This window comes from Eublepharis macularius, chromosome 9 (assembly GCF_028583425.1).
Source record: "Eublepharis macularius isolate TG4126 chromosome 9, MPM_Emac_v1.0, whole genome shotgun sequence".
Taxonomy (NCBI): domain Eukaryota; kingdom Metazoa; phylum Chordata; class Lepidosauria; order Squamata; family Eublepharidae; genus Eublepharis; species Eublepharis macularius.
Window position 1 is genome coordinate 56,054,952 of NC_072798.1, and position 23,166 is coordinate 56,078,117.

A 23,166-nucleotide genomic window follows, 5' to 3' on the forward strand; every position below is an offset into this window, starting at 1 on the left:
TGCTTAGTTTCTGAGATCCAATGAGACTGGGCTATCCAGGGCCATCCAAGTGAGTATACAAATATCAAAAACTACACCCCATGTTTACAGTAGAGGTTTTATAGAATACAGGGAAGTTGTGACAAAATGTATATTCCTACATGGTGTACTGTTTCCAATCCTGCCTCGAGTCCAATCAAGCCCCAGGAGTTCTTTAGTTGGAGCTGACCTGAAATGGCCCAGCCATTATGTGCTACATCAGCGAAACTTAAGTGATGGATTATACAGGTCAGAACCATGACACAGGGGAAGGCTTTAAGCCCCCTCAATACAAATCAATCCAAATGAAAATTAAATTTCCTTTTTTCTCTGCAGTCAGGGACGGAGGGTGGTGTTTGGGGAGGAGCTATCATTGCACGCCCGTTGGAGTGTGGTGTCCCACAATGGGCGATACTCTTCTCTTTGTTGTTTAATCTTTATATGTGCCCCTTCGCCCAGCTGTCACAAAGTTTCAGACTGGGTTGTCATCAGTATGTGGATGACATTCAGTTGTATCTGCTGATGGATGGCCAGCCTGGCTCTGCCCCGGATGTTCTGGCTAGAACCTTGAAGACCGTGTCTGGCTGGGTGAAGCAGAGTCAACTGAAGTTGAACCTTATGAAGACATAGGTCCTGTACTTGGATCATGGGCCGTTGGATTTGGGGATCTGGCTCCCAGCTTTCAATGGGACACCACTTGTGCCTGCTCCAGTAGTCAGGAGTCTGGAGGTGACACTGGATGTCTCCTTGTTCATGGAGGCCCAGGTTGCAGCAGCGGCCCGGTCTGCTTTTTTCCACCTTCGGCAGGCCGGACAGCTTGTCCCATACCTCTCAACCCAGGACCTAACGACAGTGATCCGTGCAACAGTCACCTCCAGATTGGACTAATGTAACTCGCTCTATGCAGGGCTTCCCTTGGGTTTGAACAAGAAATTACAATGGGTCCAATATGCTGCTGCATGCATCCTTATTGGTATTCCATAGAGGACGCATATCACTCCCATCTACAGCAGCTGCACTGGCTCCCCATGGAGGTTCTGGATAAAATTCAGTGTTTGTGTTTTCATCTTCAAAGCCTTCAGCAGACAGGGACTGGCATACCTATGGGACCACCTCTCACCAATGTGCCCCGGAGAGTGCTAAGATCAGCTGCTAAACATCTACTTGTGGTCCCGGTCCCCGAGGAGGCTAGACTGGCTTTGACTAGAGCCAAGGCCTTTTTGGTCCTGGCTCTGACCTGGTGGAACTCTCTATCAGTGAATACACGGGCTTGTCAGGATCTTCTATCATTTCAGCGGGTATGCAAGACTGAGATGTTCCATCAGGCATATGGTTGAGGCTGGTCCAGCAGTCATCCAGAAAGCCACCCAGCTGGCCTCTAGTCAGAGGAGCCATTTGATCATCCACCCCCCATATGAGTTGCAACTCAAAATGAATGGCCTGTTCCCCTCTACTTTCTTCCACACACACATCCCACCCCATGTATTACTGACAGGGTTGTAAGGTCGCTGTCTGGGGGTAGTGATTTATGGGGATGCTATGGTTTTATTGTGTATTTTAATGTAAATTATATGTTTTATTGCTGTAACTCGCCCTGATCCTGCTCGTAGGGAGAGTGGGATAGAAGCCCAATAAATAAATAAATAAATAAAATAAGTAAGAATTCTATTGACACATTTGGTGAGAAAAGACTTGTAGCAGACATGGGGGTGGGGATAAACTTAGAAACACTGTGATGTGTACTTAGATCTTCTACAAATTCATTGTGATTGTTTCAGATGATATTCTGATATATGTAACAGAGTCCCCATAACTGCAAGAGATCCAAATTGATATAAAGTCAAGCATAACTCACTACATGTAAGTGCATAGTACTGACTTTGATAGTGAACAACAAAACCTATGCTCATTGAGAGTTCAGTATCACAATGGGGCATTTGGACAGTTTCTGTAAAACAGCAATTATTGTGTATCACAAGTAATGACCTGAATAGAGTTTTTAGAGTTACACATCTATGGACTGCTAGTCCCAGTTATCTTCCTTCTCTTGATTCATCTTTGGCTACTTTGGTCTTTTGTGCATAGAACTATTAATCAATGTATGGCAGCCTACATAGGTCTGGGCTCTTCATGAGGGTAATCCCAGGTTCCAGATATAAATTGGACCAAAATTTATGATGCTCTAATAAGTCTATGTTCTAGTAATGGCAATAAAAAGTCATTGCAGCTTTGGCTAACTCTGAGACATATTTTCTAAACTGGACTATTACAGGAAAAATAGATTTAGCAATGATCCCATTGTACAGGTTTTCTATCACCTACTGATTCTACTATAAAACAATGCTGATGTAGCTCAGGACGACAGATTAGGATTGGGGTTTGGGCCTCAATTGTTAAATACAGCTGCAATCCAGCTTTAAACACAAACAACAGAATTCTAGTTTCACCCTGCAAGCGACCATATGCGTCTAAATGAGGTTACTGTATCATATAATCAGCAACTATACCATTGTATCCTGGTACCAATCTTCCTGTCTGTCCTGGTGGAGGTGTGACAGAGTTTCCCAAGCCAATGCAGGAGGCAGTTATAGGCGAACCTGTTTCTGCAGAACAGAAAAAAGTTATTTTAAAATCTGTCGCTAATATTCTATTACAAGCAAAACACAAAGGATTTGTAGAGTGATCTCATGTCCCCCCTTATCCCACTCTCATTATTTATTCCTTCCCTCCCCCTAGCTCTCATAGCCTATCACTCTTCTCAGCTTCCTTTTTTCCAATCCAACTACCCACCCTTATTTGTCCTCCCTAGTTTTTAGCCTTTCCTCTTTCTCTCACCCTTGCTATCCCTACAGCCACTCCCTTTTTCTTTCCTCCCACCTACCGTTTTCTGTTTTATCCCCTTCAGTTTTACCTTCTTCTCTTCAACTAATCTTTTCAGCTCCCACCCCCAACCAACAGTAATCATGGAAGCTTCAGCAATATGACTGCCTAGCAACCCCCGAAATGGGCACTAAGATCTAGCAACATGAGGGTCTCATGAGATTGTGAGCTGTTTGATGCAGAGGTACTGGAAGTGAGGACGGAGGGAGGAGATAGGGGGCATCTTTGCCCCTCCCACCCTAGACACACACAGACCCCCATTGGGCAACGCTAGCCTGAGAGGAGACATGAGTTGGAGCAGGCCTGCATGCAGCAAAGACGATGACGACGAACCATGCATTGTGATGCATGAGCCTCCTTCATCCTTTCCCCTCACCGAGTGAGAAGGAACGCACTTTGTCAGTTCCTGATGCTTTCCTCAATATTCAATTCTTCTACTGATGGCAGGTGATCATTTTTTATTTATTATATTAGATTTTATTTTTATATTAGATTTTTAGTCCGCCCTCCCTGCCAAGTGGGCTCAGGGCGGAGCACATTTTAATTTACATAAAAACACATAAAAGCAGATAAAACATTACAATAAAATTTAAAACACTACATACAATAAACACTTCTCCTCAGATGGTGATGGAAGAGTTACTTCATTTCAGACATGGCCCATATATCCATATCTATAGATATATATAGGGTGGTGGACAGATCTTTTCAAGTCAAGTCAAGTATGGCTGGCAGGGGCCCAGCCTAGCCTCCGCCATATGCCTGATGGAACATCTATGTCTTACAGGCCCAGCAGAAGGATAATAAATCCTGCCAGGCCCTGGTTTCCTCAGACAGAGAGTTCCACCAGGCCGGTGCCAGGACCAAAAAGGCCCTGGCTCTGGTCAAGGCCAGATGAGCCTCCCTAGGACTGGGGACCACCAAAAGTTTTCTGTATGTAGAATGAAGTGTCCTCTGGGTTATATAGAGGGGTATATATAAGAAGAAGAAAAAACAACTGAATCCCATGAAACCATCAAAAGTTCAAACTTTCAAACTAAACCAGAGTGATGGTTGTTGTGGGTTTTCCGGGCTGTATTGCCGTGGTCTTGGCATTGTAGTTCCTGACGTTTCGCCAGCAGCTGTGGCTGGCATCTTCAGAGGTGTAGCACCAAAAGACAGAGATCTCTGTCTTTTGGTGCTACACCTCTGAAGATGCCAGCCACAGCTGCTGGCGAAACGTCAGGAACTACAATGCCAAGACCACGGCAATACAGCCCGGAAAACCCACAACAACCATCGTTCTCCGGCCGTGAAAGCCTTCGACAATACATTAAACCAGAGTGGTCGTGAAATGTATATAAATTCATTCTAACATGGAGATCTTGACAGAGAATTTGAAGTGGAAAGCTGCTTTGCAAGAGTCAAAAGGGAAAGTGGGTCATGTATACTTTATACCTCAGTTTGGGAGACTGGCTTCCCTGCTCCACATCGCTGCTGTCAAGAAATTCTACCCATGAACACAGACATTTCAGAACTTCATCACTGACCAAGCTCTCTTCGTTTTTCGATAGCAGCAAGAGAGTCATTTTAATAATAATAATATTTGATTTATATACTGCCTTTCAGGACAACTTAATGCCCACTCAGTGGTTTACAAAGTATGTTATCATTATCCCCAAAACAATAATCACCCTGTGAGGTGGGTGGGGCTGAGAGAACTCCTGGAAGCTGTGACTGACCCAAGGTCACCCAGCTGGCTTCAAGTGGAGGAGTGGGGAATCAAACTCAGTTCTCCAGATAAGAATCCCGTTGCTCTTAACCACTGCACCAAACTGGCTGCAGTCTTTGTTTTCAAGCATGTATAACATGCCGAACCTTGGACTAAATATCACTCATCTATATCTTTATGATTCTCTTAACTGCTTTTTCTTATCTATCAAGGTCAAATAATTTGCTTTGGAAATACAACAATTCTCGGATTTTTTTTCTGGTTAATCATACCAGCAGCATCTTTAAAGTACAGTCTGAGTGCAAAGAAAGAAAGAAAGGTTGTGGCGGGAGTCCATTTCTTAAAGCTACCAATGTTGCTTCTTTTATTTGGGGGTTAGTCTCTCAATGGTTTGGATCCTGTCTACATTTCAGAACAAGCCCTTTTAAAAAATTAATTACTTTTCCCCAAATACCTTTTTACCAAGTCGCTCGTCAAATAGAGTGCATTTCTAAGCAGAATCACACCCTTCAAAGCCCACTGACTTCAGTGGACTTAATGGGTTGATAGGATAACACTGAAAGTTTCCCAATAACAATGTTCTGAAATTTACAGGGAAAGCAATTAGCACTCACCCAACACTGATAAATGTATTCCTCCCAAATTGCCGTGTGAAATATTTTGGTCAGATTTTTCATTCACCCCTACTAGGCTGGAGAGGGTCATACTTATCATTCTTTTGAAGCCTACCTCTATTTCCCTATTTCAAGATATCTTAGTAAGAAATAAAATCCTTGAATATGAACCAAGGACAAGCTGAAAATCCAAAAATAAATTCGCCTTTAGGCAGTCTGCACTAAATGCCACCTCACCTGTGCTACATGAAGCATTGCTGAAGGGGTTAAACAGGAGAGAGCGGCAGAAGCTGCTACCACCTGGGCCTGAAGAGCTTTTTCCAAGAGGAAAAGGGGAGTGTGGGCAAAGGGATGAAGAAAAGGGGTGAAAGAAAGAACGGTGGGGAGGAATGAAAAAACAAACATGGAGTAGTGACAGATGAGGAGGTGAAACCCAAGGGCGCTGAGAAATAAAGTAATGAGAAAAAATGAGACTGGAACTGTAATGGCAGAATTAAGGAACAGGAAGGATGTGAAAAGGAACAATAGGAACTGTAAAACAAAACAAAGTTCAAATACCAAAGCAACAGCACTGCTTTCCATGAATTGCCAGTAAAGCAGTAAGCAGAACATAGACACTAGCCCTTCTCAGATCTTATGTTCCTGGCACTGTGACTGTAAGTTTGGAATGAAAACTATACATGCAATCCTCCTGAGGTGCACAATCGCCATTTCTTCTGAAAGAAGCAATACATTTCATTAACAATTAATCTGTGATCTGGTATGCATATACCAAAAGCTGCACTGCCCTTTCCAGAAAAACAACAACCATGCATATCCAGAGAATCCTATGTAGTATTTTTATCCTGTATGTGCAGTCAAATGTAATGATGACGGAACAGAGCTATAAACATCAATGGATTTGCTCAATGAGGTTCCCAGTTGAGCTTTCGTAATCATATACCCAAATATATAGCAGTCAAACAAATTTTAATGACACAGGCTCCCTTTTAAGTGGTATATAAATGGTATTAGGCAGCAACTGAATAAAAGCAGGTTTACTTAGCACAAACCATTTGCTTTCTAAAGCAACTCCTAATGAATATGAATATGCTTCATGCAAGGGATGTGTATGCGTCTCATGGTTCATCAATTTTATTTCAGCTCCAAAATGCAGAAGCCACAGGATGGATTTTAGGCAGAAAAAGTCTTCTTGATCCAAATATTCAATGGACAGTTGTCTTGCAATGGAAAACCGTCGCTGTCTAATGATTAAGAGCAAGTTTATGTATCTATTCACCACTCCATTACAAATTTGTAAAAAGAAATCTGTTCCTATCTCTTTTCCATGATGATGGTGCACACTTACAACAAGAAGTAACGTGGGCTGCATCTACCTTGCGAGGATTATCTATTTTGCATCCATTGCCCCTGTGAATGCAGTGTCACGCACATTGGCAACACACCTTCCACATGGGAGGTTTATGCACATTTTCCTCTGTAAGCCACCAGAAGATTGAGGGGGGGGGGCCTTTCTAAAACAAGGCAATTGCTATCCATGGATGTTCCACCTCCCAAATACTGCATTGCAGTTTGGAAGCCAAAAGTGGGGGGGGGGGGCGCGACTTCCCTGTGGAAGCACCTGTAGATGAATTATAGCCTTTATAATGGAACTATCACTGTAATGATTAAGTGCATAGTCCACAATTCCTGCCTGCAGCTTGTTACTGGGATTGTTGTACCTACCCATAGCCAGAAGAACGGCCAGGAGAGTGGCTGCACCAAGTCCTGTTCCATAGGGATGGGAAATGTTAATCTGATCAAAATTAAAGGGTTTTTGTTGCTGCTGCTGTTGATGCCACAAGGCTTTTTGAAATTTAAGTTTTAACCATTAGCATCTCCTTGGTAAACCCAATGGAAAACACTAATATGATTTTATTTACATTGAATAAATACAGATTAAAGGGCTGGGTTACAAATGAAGCAAGAATTGTGTGTAAGTGGTGGGAGAGAGGGAGGCATATAACCATTTTCCATTCTAAGAGATGGTAATAAACTGAATCAATTTCAATAAAGTGCAAGACTGAGAAAAAGTAGCGGGTTCTGTCAGATTATATGCCAGATGAACTGATGACATAAGAGAAAGTTGTTTCTCATGAGGAGTACTCTTGAACTATCCAGTCTTCTATTTTATTATTCTTTTAAGCTGCTCTGCAGATAAGTCTAGCAAAAACCAAAACTTTACCATACCAGGTAATTTCAGCTCTCCCTAAGAAAGGGAAGGCAAATAATATGAAATATGCTCTTTTTCGGGTGCTGAATGGGACATAAAGTGAAGGTATACTTGAAACTAAAGTAGCTGTGGGATTTCTTTTATCATCAACAAGCAGTGAAATATAGTATAGATTCAAATACTTTTCAGTGCAAAAAGGAAAAACTGCTGTCTGCTGAACTTGTGACTGCACTGCCTGTTGCTGGCATCTCTGAGAGTATTAATTCTACTCATAATAACTTCTAAAGAATAATAGCTCCTATACTTATGGGATAAGAAAAGAGACATATCTGTTCTATAGGTTACATGAAATAGCTATGTGATCCCAAGTACTTGCTGTGCTTGGAAAACAAATGGGTATTTCAATTAGATCTCTCACTAAGGTCTTGGAAAGGGCAGGATTATCCAGAGAACTCCTTGGTTAACCTGGTGGTTTCATATCTAGCCAATCAGATGCTCACTTTTTTCACTGGACAACTTCCAGATTGACATCTTCCCTCTTCCTTACAGAAGACAGAAAAGTATATGCCTCTATGCCTACCCTCTCCCCGCACATTCCCTCCCTGTGCGGCATCCAAAACAGGTCTCAATAGAGCTGCACCAAATGGCTGTGCAATCTCACTTCAAAGCAGGTAGTTTATGAAGAAGTCATTGCCAAAGAGGAACCTGCACCTATAGAGGGGACCTTATAGAAATCTGTCATTTTTGCAGTGTCCTCTATCCTGGAGAGGACTTTGAACCCAGAGGGAAGTCCCCTATTGCAACACTGATTTCTAACCCTGAGAGAGATACCACCGACAGGAGTACCAACATCAACTGTGCAGGATTGCACACTGCCAGATGAGAAAACAGTATGAGTGGGATATGACTTTTGGTGGTTCCCATTATACTCCTACCCTACAGCACCCAGCAACACAGTAGTCAAATTAGGTGAAGATCCATTTGTATGGGGGAAACTACAGAGAAATAAACCAGAATTACTCCTTTGCCATTATTATCACCATCAATATAGTTAATACAATTCAGTTGTCCAAGTCATAATATAAATGTCCGAAACAGACCCACAATGGGGATATACTAAAGAGGAAGTCACAAGGCAGTCTTATGGTGGTGGCTCAAGTCCAATGAGATGTAAAATCCACAGGTGCCGACGGGATTATGCAGGCATCTTATACAATTCCCGTTTCGTATGAAACATACTTCTTCTTGGGCACAAGTACAACTGGAAGGTTGCCAATCCACTCCAACGTGACTGCTCAAGACCTATTACATTTCCAAATGAATGACGGACATAGGTGAATGTCAAAGAGCAGATCTAGGCAGAAGCCTGTAAGTAAGCGAATCCCTTCTGTTATTACAAGCGCACGCAAAGGAGTGGTGGGATCTGAAGCTAAGAAGGCTCGTTCTTGGCCCCCTCGCTGAGTTTCAGAATTTGGTCGGCTGCCCCCCCCCCTAAAATGGCAGCAAAAAAGCAGAGTCCCGCTTTGGGCAAGTCAATCTCGGCTGCCCTGCAGGGGAAAGGAGAGTCGCTCGAGGACTTGGTGAAGAGGTCGGTTATCGAAGCCATAAAGCCCTTTGTTGACAAGCTGAATGAAACAGATCAAAGGGTGGGCTTAATTGAGAGTGAAGTGAAAACCAATAAGGAAGCAGCGGGGGGGGGAGAGAAGTCTGCTCAGGAAAATGCGTCACTCATGAGGGCAACAAATAAAGAGTTAAAGCTGGTGGAAAACCAGCTGATCGGGCTACAAGTGGAACGAACACAGACAATTTTGCGCCTCCAGAATGTGAAAGAGGAGGAAAATGAGGATTTATGGGGTCTGGCCTCGGAACTATTGGTGACACCCGCGAGGTCAACTAAAGAAGAGGTAAAAAGCGCCATTTTGGAAGTCCGTCGGGCTTCTTCAAAATATGCAACGAAGCGTCAGCTGCCTCGCGAGATCATCATCGATTTTTCATCTAAGAGGATCCGAGACACTATCCTATACAACTCATACAATGCGGATCTGGACTTTCTGGGTAATAAAGTTAAGATACTGAAGGACGTCCCATTTTTAGTTCGGAAAAGAAGATTTAAGTATAAAAAGTTCGCAGCTCTTCTGAGGGAACGTGGAATAAAGTATAAATGGCTATTTCCAGAAGGTATCTGGTTTAGTTACAAAGATCAAGCTTACAAGATAACATCAGAAGATCAACTAAGGGATTTTGAGGACAAAAATCAAGAATTTCAGCAAGACACCAAGCAAGAAGAAAAGGATTTGAAGTCTGAAGGGGGGGGGGGGACGAGCACTGCGGTTGCAGTTGCTCAGAGAGAACTGCGTCCGAGGCCCAGGGGGGGGTTAAAATCTTTCCAAATTTTCATTTAAATATCCTATTACATTGTTTATTGAAATGTCTTTGAAACTGACGACACTAACTCACACTGTACAATTCCTTGGATCTCAGTGAGAAAGGCAGAATATAAATAACGTAAATAAAATTAAGTTAAATTAAGTATAAGGCTGTATGCTTTAGAAATATCTTAAATTTTGTCCGTGATTGACAATTAAAGGTGGCAAAGAAGAGGAAATGATGTTCAAACAACATCAACGCTCCCAAGCATTCCTCCCTCTCTAAATAGCAATTTTGGTGGTGGTGGTGGTGAAAAGTACTATCAAATCAAAGCTGATTTATAATGACCCCTGCTGGGGTTTTCTAAGCAAAAGACTAACAGATGTGGTTTGCCATTGCCTGCCTCTGCAACCCTGGTTGTCTTTGGCAGTCTCCCATCCAATTACTAACCAAGGCCAACCCTGCTTAGCTTCCGAGATCTGACAAGATTGGGCTTGTTTGGGCTCAGCATGAGGCCCCAATTCAGACTGGGATCTTTTACATTTTTTTTTACTTAAGTTGCCCCAAGGTGTGATGAAAAAATGTAGGTATATCCACAGCCACTTTTTAAAGAACGTTAAAGAAACAGTAGATCCAATTACGAATCCTGACATCTCATCTAGTTTGGTCCTAAATCTTTGTTACTAACGTAGCATTCTATTTTTTGTACTCAGCATACACAGGCGATCCAATTCTACTCTGTGATCAGCTGCTATGGCTTCAGTGAAAATCAGTGGAAGTCTCACACGCAGGAAACAGTTTTGCTCTTTGGCTATTATATAGCTGATATTATTTCATAGTAAGTCACTTGAATTCAAGTACTAATTTTGTTGGGGTCATAGTTCCCCAAACTAATTTTCCACAAATCAGTTTAAATAGGCAACATTTCACTGGATGGCCATTTTGTTACTGAATGATGATTTCCTTTACGTTTATTCCTCATAATGGGGGCATACTTTCAATCCAGTATTAAGACCCGCTGTACCAGGAAATAAATGCTTTTGGATGGGGTGTTCTGACAGGTAAAACCATCATAGAAAATCACAATAATGTCCCAATTTCATCAAGTATACTGGTGGAAGTGCTGCTGAGTACATGTGCTTATGTATGAAAAAGAATTGAATTAAAATGTACCTATGCTAACTATATAACATATTAGTGATTTTCAAAGTACTTTTTCAAAGAAGGAAAATCTGCCTTGCAATTATTCATATTACCTATGATCAAACATAAGGGAACAAAGGGGAATTAGAAAGGAGGAAGGAATCCTATGAGTATGATCCTGCTAGATTTAAGCACATGCTTTTTTTTCTGTTTAACCAAAAAAAATGGCCAAATTGTGTCCTATATCTTTTGCTCATTTAATCCACACTTATGAAACTACTGAAGAACAAATGTATAAATCTGACCATTACTACAATCTCATTTTTGTATAATGTAACCCAGTCAATCAGGAATCATGTTGTGAATGAGGTATCACTACCCCAGTGCTCCTCAACATTTTCGAATATCTGGTCACTTTTGCACAACTGCAAAATGCTTGCTGCAGTAGGCGGAGCCAACCACAAAATGTCAAGGAGTGAGATAGAAGCTCTGTTTAAACATATTGTTTAACATATTGTTTGAACATATTTTCTTTCATACACACAGCCTATCTTCATAGAGTGAAGATCCTTGTGCTGTAGGAGCAGCTGCTGCCAAAGCAAGTTTTTAAAAATCTGCATAACCAATCAGCTCTCCAATGCCAATCAAAAGTCCTGCTGGGCAAAAGCCCCGTCTGTCCTCATTGCTTTCTAAAAACAGTTGGTGGGCAACAGGAAAGGTGTTGGTGGATATCATGGTATCCAAGACACCACGTTGATATCACTGAAGGTACACAAAATTAATCCAGAGTGCTTGTTTCTTGCATTACATTGCTTTCATTCTGGATCAGGGAAAGGGCAGCCTTGCCTGGAAGAGTATCAAGGAACAAAGGAAAACATGGTCAACATTTTCAGAAGCCATCTAGGCAACTGCCTCACCACTGTCACAAAAGGTGACGTTGCCAGACCATACAGTCACTTCTCCATCTACAGCTCCACCTCTTGCATCCTGTCTTCTGTCAGAGATATTTGCAATGTTTTATTTTTTTTGTGGCAAATTTTCCATTTCAAACGATTCACTATTTCATGAAATTAGCCACAATGAATTTATGTTACACTAATACAACATTATGCAAGCTTGACATTCAGTGTTATAATCAATGTTTTTCAACAGATTATCCCTAGGATTGTGTGAGAGTAGATGTATGTTTAAGTGATTTGTGAACTGGAGGACATATGCAACCACAAATACACATAGAATTCCAAATTTAAAACATCTAGTTACACACAAGACTGACTGTGCAGGTCAAATTAAAATCAAAACTCCTAATTTATATGTCCCTCGCACAAGGTGGAAGAAATATTCAAATTGCCAATCTGATACGGAACTAACAAGAAATGCAAGCGATGAGGTGCTCCAGTGACCTTTGTGGATAAGCACTGAATTCTGTTGGAACAGATGAGGCCAGCCACATCCATGGCATATTATACACAGTACTTTGCTGTGCTAAAATTAGTGTTCCAACCATTTTCAAGGTTTTTTCTTTAATTTAAGCAACATAGGAGAAGTACATGCTACATTATCTTTAAATTAGAAATATTTATAAGTATTATTCCAATAAAAATAATTTCCACCTAAAGCATTGAATTAATTTGTCTGAATACAACTCTGAAACCACACTTGATTTGTTTGTATATTTCAGTTCAAGTATTTGTTGCTATATTGGTACATTAAAATCAAAATGGGGAACTTTTAAACTTTTAAAAATATGCCAAGATAAACAGATCATACTGTATTTAGGGAACTGCATAATTTTCCAGAAAATTGCCCCATTCTAATTTTTCTGGAAAACTTACATACTAGAAAGCAAGGAAAATACTTTACCTGTTTAATGACACCCGCTCCACTGGAGGAACAGGGTGTAAGCTGGAAACAATGCTATGAAATCAGAGGATTTGTTTAGGCTCAACCTACTTTGTATGAAAAGTTTGCCTTACATAGTGATAAGTTTTTCTGTGTAGTAAGATGAAGGGAGCACAAGTAAGTCCACATATATACAGCTCAAGTAGCCTATATGCAGGACTGTTCAACACACGGAGTAGAAAAAATCCTCAGGTTGCACTTTAGTTATTAACTTTCAGTAGAAAAGTCCATGTATATAAGGATCATGCAAAGTTAAGGAAAACAAATTTTGAGTGCAGTAGCACCCTAGCGAACAACAATTTCCAGGGTACAACTTTTCAGGAGTTAAAGCTCACTACTTTTTCAGATAAAAGTGAAAAAGAAGATCCATCGGACCTTATATCCAAGTCAGAAGGAGGGGAAAGTGTTACCAAAAAGGGCCAGCTGGAATCAGGACACAGAGGTACAATGCAACATAATCAGCTTGATTAGAGCAAGGAGACAGCACAGAGGTGGGAAATGCAGAAAATTAGCATCTGTAATGAGATAAGAATCCTGTGTCTCTATGGGGGAGGTGCCCATTGTCCGCCTAATCCTGCAATCTCACAGTTATCTCCCTTTGAAGCTTCTCTGCAGCAGAGCTGCCACTCTTAGGCGAGCCCGGATGATGGTAAGACTCAAATTGCCTGTGCAGCCATGGATTCATGCATTGATCCTTCCCAACATAACAAAGCAGGTGACATCACATGTGCAATTTCTTTATATGTCCCTGAGAACAAAAGATTGACCATGTGTCCAAAGCGAATCCATAGAAGCAACCCAGAATATTTGAAGTACATGAAGCAATAGCTGTAAGGGCATTAGGAAGCTAAAACTAACATTTTGCCTTCAAGTGCAAAGCCGCGGAATACTTGGATTTTGGATCTCTAAGACTGTTCCTCATGATAAAGGAGTAGTTTCTGGAATGTGCAATCATTTGCCTGTTGAAAAGGCTGTGTACAACCTATGATCATAGGAAAAATCTGAAAAACAGGGCACTTCCATTCCACTCCCTGTCCTGAAACGTGCAAAACCTTCATACCACAGAAGCTGCAAAAATAGGTCAACAGTTGAATTATTCTGCTTTAATTCAAAAAGTTGAAATTGCAGTTTTATGTCCTTCATTTCTAAATGTACATCCTACATTCCTAGCACAAACAGATCCATCCACTGCACTACAAAACTTCACATCACGTATGATGAAAGAAAAAGGCAGCAAGCCAGATTATTACTTCGCCAGACAGGAGAAATCAGACTTTCCAAACTTCTTATATAGGGCTTAAGAGAAAAGCAACTTTGCTTTGCAAAATTTTTAAAAATGTGCTTTACAAAAGTCTGATTTTGTTTAAACTTAATCCAAGCACTCTATTTGCTGCAGTTTGCTGCGCTGCTTAGAACTGAGGCAATAAACATAAATGGATGTCACCAAAATAATTACACATCTCAGTATTAACCGTTTACAATTTAATCATTTCAAGAACATGTTATTGCTGCTTTAGTCATAGTAATTGTATAAAGATGGAAACAACTGATTTAGATTGAGTCTATTTTATTTAAGTAACAATGACCTACAGCAGGGGTTAGCATTTTATAAACTGTTTCTCACTCTTTCTTCAACCAAAGCCTCATCATGGCTGCCTTAAGTCTTGTAAAGGATTATTCTTTCTATAAAAGAGATTCATGGAGCTTAACTCTCAGTTCCCTATTCTCAAATCATCAGTAAAACCATCCACTTTACCCTAATGAAGACTCAAGTCTCTGAACTAGAAAAAGCTGTTGCTAAGCAACAGGAATGACATCCGCAACCTGTAACATTTTCATAGAAATATATAAAACCGGAGGCTGTCACGGCTTCTCTCCCTTATGTAAATGAGATTTTAGAAGTGCCCTCCTTCCTCATCTCATTCTTCTAGCATATCTAAAAATAACTTGCGATCAGCACCATGTCTGAACATGCAATCCTTGACTCTTCAATCAGAACAACTGCAGAACAGAACAGACGGAAACATATCCATGCAACAGCTTCAAAGAGTAAACAGAAGAACTGAGAAGAACGCCTGATACATATTTAATGTACATAAAAGCATCAGCTTAAGGGAAACAGAATGGATACAGTAAATCGGATCTCATAATCATGGTCACCAGCATGGTGTTGTGGTTAGTGTCAGATTAGGATCTGGGAGACCCAAGTTCAAATCCCCACTCGGCCATGATAGCTTGTGAGGTGACCTTAGGCGAGTCACACACTCTCAGCCTAATCTATCACATAGGGTTGTTGTGAGGATAAAATGGAGAAGGGGAGAATGTTGTAAGCCTCTTTGGTCCCCACAAGAGAAAACTGGGATCTACACGAAGTAAATAAATAAATTACAAGGAATGAGAGCCAGTTAGTGACAGGAGATCTGCAAATCAATTATAAGGATGGGAAGTAAGTAAGCAAGCACTGAAAATCACAACAATGTTGTGTTTTGAACTTTAAACAAGTGGCTAACATGCCAGCATACTAACACCCACACAAAATTGTATTACTAAATAAGAAGCAGAGAATTCAGAGGGTTTTTTTTTTTCAAATCACAGCCTGTGATTTGCCTCCATGCTCACTCTCACCGAGTCATGCCATCCTTTCCTATGGAACATTTCTCTGTATGAAGAAGAAAAACAACAACACAAAGGAGGGAAGAACAGAACTCACATGTCCGGAGAACTAATACCAGGTTATTAATAGCACTGTGGCTACTATATTATATGTAAACATTATTCTCAAGGAAGCTATAACTACTTAAATAGTTTATTTAAAGCTTGCAGAATTTACCACTGTGCCTCTGTTTCTGTGAAAAGGGAGGAAAGATAAAAAGCACAGAAAGCAGGAAAACATCCTTACTTTATTACGCATGTCCCCCTGCCCACCCACTTCTATGCAGCCAGTTCTAAGACAGCTGTCACTTCAGGATAAAATGAGCTCTAGCCTTCAAGTGGCTTTGGCAGTGATTCTGTAGGTAAGGCCAGTTCCATGTACCCACCAGAGGACCCATGTATGAACAGGCTACTTCCTGGCTCAAAAAGAAAGGATGCCGTGGCAGCAGCTGCCCAGCCACTATAATCTTTTTGAGGTTGGTGTGTGAGAGCTTGCTGTTTTCCCTTTGAGACCAATGCTACTATGGGCTGCTTGTTTTAAATGCAGGTACTATATCCCTTAAGGCAATCAAGCTCCCATGATGACACTGAGGCCATGAAAGCTTGCAGCTCTACAGCTTGTGCTAGTCTCAAGTCACAAGATGTGCAGTATCTCCCTCTTTCTATCAGTCCATGGCTGAAGTAGAAAAGGCTGCTCTGAGACATCCTTACTGACTCAGAGTTTATTGAGGCATGTTCCTCTTGACTCTCAAGAATCACTAGCATGAGGGCAGTAAACATGCTCAGCCCTCACTCAAGTCTCTGTCTAAATGGAGGTCCCTTTAAGTTGAGGGGCCGTCCTCCAGCCCACCTTGTATTAGAGGCACCAAAGCATCCGTATAAAGGACATCTATTTTATTAACATGTAGACCAGCAATTCTTACTGAGCAATTGTGGGGACGATCTACAAATGTTCAGGGTGGGGAGAATGAGAAGCATTTTGGATTTTAGGAAGTCCCATCTGCAGTGGCTTCTGACAGCTGAAGGAGAAGAGTTGCTTTATACTGCTTCTCTCCATCTTGAAGTAAAAGGTCAGATCCTAAATTCCTCCTCCAGGTACACAGCAAATAGGAAGCAAACTTATTATCAAGGAGTTGGCTGCTCTGGCACAAGATGTATGCCTGAGAGCTGTACATCATATGCATATAAAACAAATATACCTATATAAATAACATTTCCTTGTCTGAAGTGCTGTTTTTATGACCTAATTTTTTACATGTGGCTCATGGAGCAATGGTTATAATACTGTGTACTTAGTAGGTGGTAGTGGGTTAAAATTAAAACCACTGATATAGACAAGTAACTTGTCTTTTGTTCCTCTCTCAGAAAATTGCTTGCATTCTTAAATGGTAATTCCTGACCCCCATATAAACCTCTGTCTGGGGTCGGCTCCCCTGACACCAGCCATTCCCCATTTCCACACCCCAGCAATGCCCAGGGAGTACCCCCAGACCCAAGCAAGCTGCTATCATGTCCCTACCTACCAGGGAACTGATTGAAAGGAGCTGCGGCACCACAGCAAGCAGCTGGCCCAGCATTTCAGCTTCCTCACAAGGCAGTACAGGCCTGTCTGGCAGCAGCAGCAAGGTGGAGCGAAGACCTCTCAAACTGGGCATCCTTGGGACTGATGAGGGCTGAGCCCCAGCCGGAGATGCTGGGAGTGGACACAGGCTCAGCCCCCAGCCCTGTTCCTGTGACCTGGGGAACCATGAAGGCACAGCTGACGCCACCCACTGGAACAACAGCGGCATGGGCAGCCGCCACCTTGGGCGTCCTGCAGCCCCACCCTCCTAAAGGGTGGGGGCTGCAGAAAAAAGAGGTGGAGGTGGGATCCAGGGGCCCCACCCACCCAATGGCCTGGCAGGCCCAGGAAACCACTCCAATGGGCAATGGGGGGGGGGAGGCTGGTTCTGGGGCGAGCCCTGCCCAGAAGATGCTTTCAAAAGGCCAGGGAAGCAAGGGTCAGGGAGGAAGAGCATGGGCACCCCTGCGGAGAGGGAACAGGATGCACTACTAACCACTGGAGATGGGCACGAACAGCAATACGAACAAAAAAAAGCCACGAACAGCCTAATCTGCTGTTCACGGACAAACTGTTCACGAGGCCCCATTCTAAACGAACAGGTGGTCGTTGCAAGCCTCGTTCATTGCTGATTGTCAAGCCAGACAGTCTCGCACCTGCAATCAATTCCCTTGGCAACTTAGGCAGGGATTATCTGAACTCTGTCTGAACTCCTGCTGTTGCCCTGGAAACCCCCATCTAAGCCCAATTTAGCTTGATAGGCAGGTCTTCCTTTCAAGTGTGGAGCTCCAAATTTGTTACAACAAGGGAGCAAAGACCAGGGGGGAGGGGGCTCCCAGCTCTGGCTTTGCAGACAGTAGAGAGGAAGAGAAACAGCTGCTGTTGGCATTCTGATAGAGAGAGTGCATTGGTGTTCGAATTTTCTGTGTGTGTGGTGGGATAGGGATCTACCTCTTCAGGTTCCAGGGCTGCTGCCAGGCTCTGGGCCAAGCTATTATTTATTATTGATACCTTTCCTGGTGCCTGCTCAGGTCAGGTTTCTGGGAGTGGTGCAGTAGGGATCTTGACTAAACTCGGATGATAGCTGGAGGACAGCCTGCTGGCCCCCACAAACAGCCAACCATGAATATGTTCATGAGCAGGTCATGCTCGTAAGTGTTTGTGAGTCCCTGTTTGTGGATGGCAACAAACAACGAACATCATGATTGGGTTTTTTTTTCTGTTCGTGCCCATCTCTACTAACCACTCTCCTTCCTCCTTTCTGAGGAACCTCTAACTACCACACACACACACACACACACACACACACACACACACACACACACACACACACACACACACACACACACACAGGGACAGCCTGGAGAAGGAGCCTCAGACTGTGCCCTGGAAGAAGGGTAGACTTCTACAACCTAATTACACATTTCTGTGAAAGTCTGTGCCTTCTTACAAGACAAACAGTAAGAGGAATCAAAAGGAACAAAGACAAAGTTAAATTCTTGCTAGAGTCCATGGCCAAATAAGGGCCGAGTCCCAAATACTCACTACAATATACAGAAATTCACAAGAGTTAAAGAAGTAAAAAATTGTTTTGTTTTATAAAAATATAACTTACCTGTTTGCCACCAGTGATCCAAGACTGGCACTTTAAAGATTTTTTTGCACCATTCTAATGTATCCACATCACATCGCTCGCCAGCTACAAACAATGTTCGGAACCTACATAAAATAGGATTATTTTCAATGTTACTCCCCATTATTTATTAATAGCTTTTCTCAGATACAGGAACTGAAATGTACAGCTAAGCTTATTACAGTTGTGAAACTGATCATGTAGCTGGACAGATTTTTGTCAAATATGGAGCCCATTGGATAGACAGAAATCACATTTTTAGTTGAGAGGAATCTGTGGTAAAGTGGGTTCTATCTTGCACAGCCAGAGAGCGTATCATATTCAGTAAAAGAATGGTTTTTCCTAGTTCAATCATTTACTTGTGGTTGGGGAAGGCAAATTTGAGAGCACTCAAGTTTCCTGGAATGCATACTTTTGTTTGTTTCACTTTTACCCTGCCTTTTATAGATGTGTGTGTCAGGTCTCCAATTTTAACCTGAATCGGGTCTGATTTGGAAAGATTCAGGATTCCCGAATCAGCCCCAGCATTGCTAAGTCAATTCGGGAATCCCAAAGCAAAGCTTTCCAAAGCAATTCGTATCCGCAAGCGAGAAGAAAAGTGTTGCTTTCTTCAACAGGAGAGGGTTCCCTCCTCCCCCTCCCATCAGGTGAAGAAAGTGTCAGGGTGAGAAGTTTGAACTTTGAAAGCAGCAAGAAAAGTGCTGCTTTCAAACTTCCACCCAGCTGCTTTTTTCACATGGTGGAACGGAGAGGAGGGAGTTCTCTCCTTCCCCTCCCATCGGGTAAAAAAGGCAGCAGGGTGGGAAGCTTGAAAGCAACACTTTTCTTGCTGTTTGCAAACTGCAAGAAAAGTGCTGACTTGAGCTTCGGTGCTGCTTTGAGCTTCCTGAATCTTTGCGGAGCATATTGAAGCAGTTTAAACATCCAAATCAGCTTGCTGCTTCACAATTCAGGTTATTCCAAATTATTTTCCTGCTTCAGGTAAACCCAAAGCAGGACACCCAAATCTTTTTCGGGTGCACACCCCTACTGCCTTTCCTCTGGGAAGCGTACATCTTTCTCTTTTCCTCTGTGAGCTATATTAGGGTGAAAGCCTCTGGTCCAAGACCATACAGTGAGCTTCGTGGCTGAGTAGGGAGTTGAAGTAGGGTCTCCCCAATCTCAGCCTGGTTCTCTAACCACTATATTGCACTGGCTGAAACAATGCTTGAGTTGGAAGCAGCAGTTGCGCCACCTCATCCTCAAGACATTTTAAGAGAGAGCTACGGGGAGACCAGAGAACAGAAAGGGATATTTGTAAACTGACAAAATACGTATGCATGCACACGCATACATGCAAGTGATCAGGCTATTTGTTTTAGCACCTTCACAGCTTGCTGATCTCACTATATAATCATCTTTGTCCTTGTTTCTAATAGTAAATACACTTCTGTTATAGCTTAACCTCACCTTGCCAGACTGTACTGCTTCCCCAAGGTAGCCTCAGGGTCCTGCTGACGGATTGCTCTAATCGCAGTCGGTGCGGTAAAAAGGGCAGCCACTCCGTGCTCGGCCAGCACACGGAAAAAAGCACCAGCATCTGGAGTTCCCACAGGCTTCCCCTATGAAGAGATTTATTTCAAAGCTGTCACTGAGTAAAAGTGTTTCATGTTTCTTTCATAACTTGAGTTCCAAATGCAACAGTAGTATTGACTTGAGAACAGCACATTCAAGCAACACCTTTGTACAAAAATGAGAAAATTATTCCTTTGCTGTACTGTAAACACCTCATGGTATACTCAAAAACAGAATAATAGAAAGTGAGCCCAATATTTCAACTTCCTGTCTCAAATTTTAGGCCAACGCAGCTGAGGTGGAATGTGTGAAGGGACAGAGGAGTAGGCAATGCTCTTCAATAAGGAATGCTCAGTGCCATACTTGACACCTATTATACAGGGAATAAGGTTGGACACCAAACAGGATTTATTATTTCCTTCCATACATGATATGGAGCACAACAACCCTTTTCCATGCAAGTCACTGTATCAATAGCCAGGCTGAGATTAGTTGTGATTCCTCATTGCAATATCCTGCACTGCAAGACTGCACAAATAGCCAGGTGGTAATTGGTTATACCTCTCATATAACAAAACAACAGAGGACTGGCTCTCCTGTTCAACCCTCCAGCTTTGAAGACATGCTTCCCTTCCTGCAGTCATGTGTTCTGAGCAAGAGGGACTAATAACAAAGCTGCTTCTACTGTTGGTTGTTGGGGGTTTTCCGGGCTGTATTGCCGTGGTCTTGGCATTGTAGTTCCTGACGTTTCGCCAGCAGCTGTGGCTGGCATCTTCAGAGGTGTAGCACCAAAAGACAGAGATCTCTCAGTGTCACAGTGTGGAAAAGATGTAGGTCATTTGTATCTACTCAGGAGGGGTGGGGTTGAGCTGAGTCATTCTGTAAGAGTTTCCCAGGGTGTGGAATGCTAATGGCGGGAGGCTTCACTGTCTCCTGAGGAGGTTCTTTTGCATATGGATTGGTGCTTGATGTGCTAATCTTCTCTGCAGGGCTATTGTCGGGTGTGGAGTGTTTTGTTGGCCTGGTGTTTTTCAGAACCGGAGCCCATGCTCTGTTCATTCTTAAGGTTTCTTCTTTCCTGTTGAAGTTTTGCTTATGCTTGTGAATTTCAATGGCTTCCCTGTGCAGTCTGACAAAGTAGTTGGAAGTGTTGTCCAGTATTTTGGTGTCCTGGAATAAGATACTGTGCCCTGTTTGAGTTAGGCTATGTTCAGCCACAGCTGATTTTTCAGGCTGTCCAAGTCTGCAGTGTCTTTCATGTTCTTTTATTCTTGTCTGGATGCTACGCTTTGTGGTCCCGATGTAAACTTGTCCACAGCTGCAGGGTATACGGTATACTCCTGCAGAGGTGAGGGGATCTCTGCTGTCTTTTGCTGATCGTAGCATCTGTTGTATTTTTCGGGTGGGTCTGAATACTGCTTGAAGGTTATGCTTTTCCATAAGCTTTCCCATCTGATCAGTAATTCCTTTGATATATGGCAAAAACACTTTTCCTGTAGGTGACTGTTTTTCCTTGGTTGTTTGATTCATCCTGGGTTTGATTGCTCTTCGGATTTCATTTCTGGAGTAGCCATTTGCCTGAAGTGCGTGGTTTAGATGATTAATTTCCTCATTGAGAAAGCGCGGCTCACATATCCGTCTTGCACGATCCACTAATGTTTTCATTATGCCTCTTTTCTGTCGGGGGTGGTGATTGGAGTTTTTGTGTAAGTACCGATCAGTGTGAGTTGGTTTCCTGTAGACCTTGTGACCTAACTGAAAGTTTGCTTTGCGGATGACCAAGGTATCCAGGAATGAGAGTTTTCCCTCACTTTCTTTCTCCATTGTGAATTGTATGTTCAGGTGGATGTTGTTGAGATGATTCAAAAACTCCCTCAATTCTTCCTCCCCATGGCTCCAAATGATGAATGTATCATCCACAAACCGGAACCATACACTGGGTTTGTGGGGTGCTGATTCTAGAGCTGTTTTTTCAAAATGTTCCATGTAGAAGTTTGCTATAACTGGGCTGAGTGGGCTCCCCATGGCCACCCCATCCATCTGTTCATAGAATTCGTTGTCCCATTGGAAGTAACTGGTTGTCAGACAATGATGGAATAAGGCTGTTACATCCTCTGGGAAAATCTGATTAATCAGTGCAATAGTGTCTTTTACTGGAACCTTGGTAAACAGGGATACAACATCAAAACTGACAAGTATGTCTTGTGGATTGAGTTTCAGAGAACTGACTTTGTTGATGAAATCTGCTGAATCTTTGATGTAAGACGAGGTTTTCCCGATGTGGTCCTGCAGGAGATCTGAGAAAGACACTGCAGACTTGGACAGCCTGAAAAATCAGCTGTGGCTGAACATAGCCTAACTCAAACAGGGCACAGTATCTTATTCCAGGACACCAAAATACTGGACAACACTTCCAACTACTTTGTCAGACTGCACAGGGAAGCCATTGAAATTCACAAGCATAAGCAAAACTTCAACAGGAAAGAAGAAACCTTAAGAATGAACAGAGCATGGGCTCCGGTTCTGAAAAACACCAGGCCAACAAAACACTCCACACCCGACAATAGCCCTGCAGAGAAGATTAGCACATCAAGCACCAATCCATATGCAAAAGAACCTCCTCAGGAGACAGTGAAGCCTCCCGCCATTAGCATTCCACACCCTGGGAAACTCTTACAGAATGACTCAGCTCAACCCCACCCCTCCTGAGTAGATACAAATGACCTACATCTTTTCCACACTGTGACACTGAGAGATCTCTGTCTTTTGGTGCTACACCTCTGAAGATGCCAGCCACAGCTGCTGGTGAAACGTCAGGAACTACAATGCCAAGACCACGGCAATACAGCCCGGAAAACCCCCAACAACCATCGTTCTCCGGCCGTGAAAGCCTTCGACAATACATCGAACACCTCTACG

The 23,166-nt window shown here is 42.6% G+C and overlaps 1 protein-coding gene across 4 annotated transcripts in view; it reads right to left on the reverse strand.

Moving 5' to 3' along the window:
* ACSS3 (acyl-CoA synthetase short chain family member 3) overlaps positions 1-23,166 on the reverse strand; it is a 77,740-nt gene that overhangs the window by 18,509 nt on the left and 36,065 nt on the right. For 3 of the 4 annotated variants that reach the window (XM_054988855.1, XM_054988856.1, XM_054988854.1), the window contains 3 exons: positions 20,143-20,294; positions 18,676-18,779; positions 2,526-2,621 (listed from right to left, as the gene is read on the reverse strand). In XM_054988855.1, coding sequence (XP_054844830.1) covers positions 2,526-2,621; positions 18,676-18,779; positions 20,143-20,294 — 352 coding nt within the window. The remainder of the gene's footprint in view (positions 1-2,525; positions 2,622-18,675; positions 18,780-20,142; positions 20,295-23,166) is intronic. The other variant, XM_054988853.1, reaches the window with a different exon arrangement.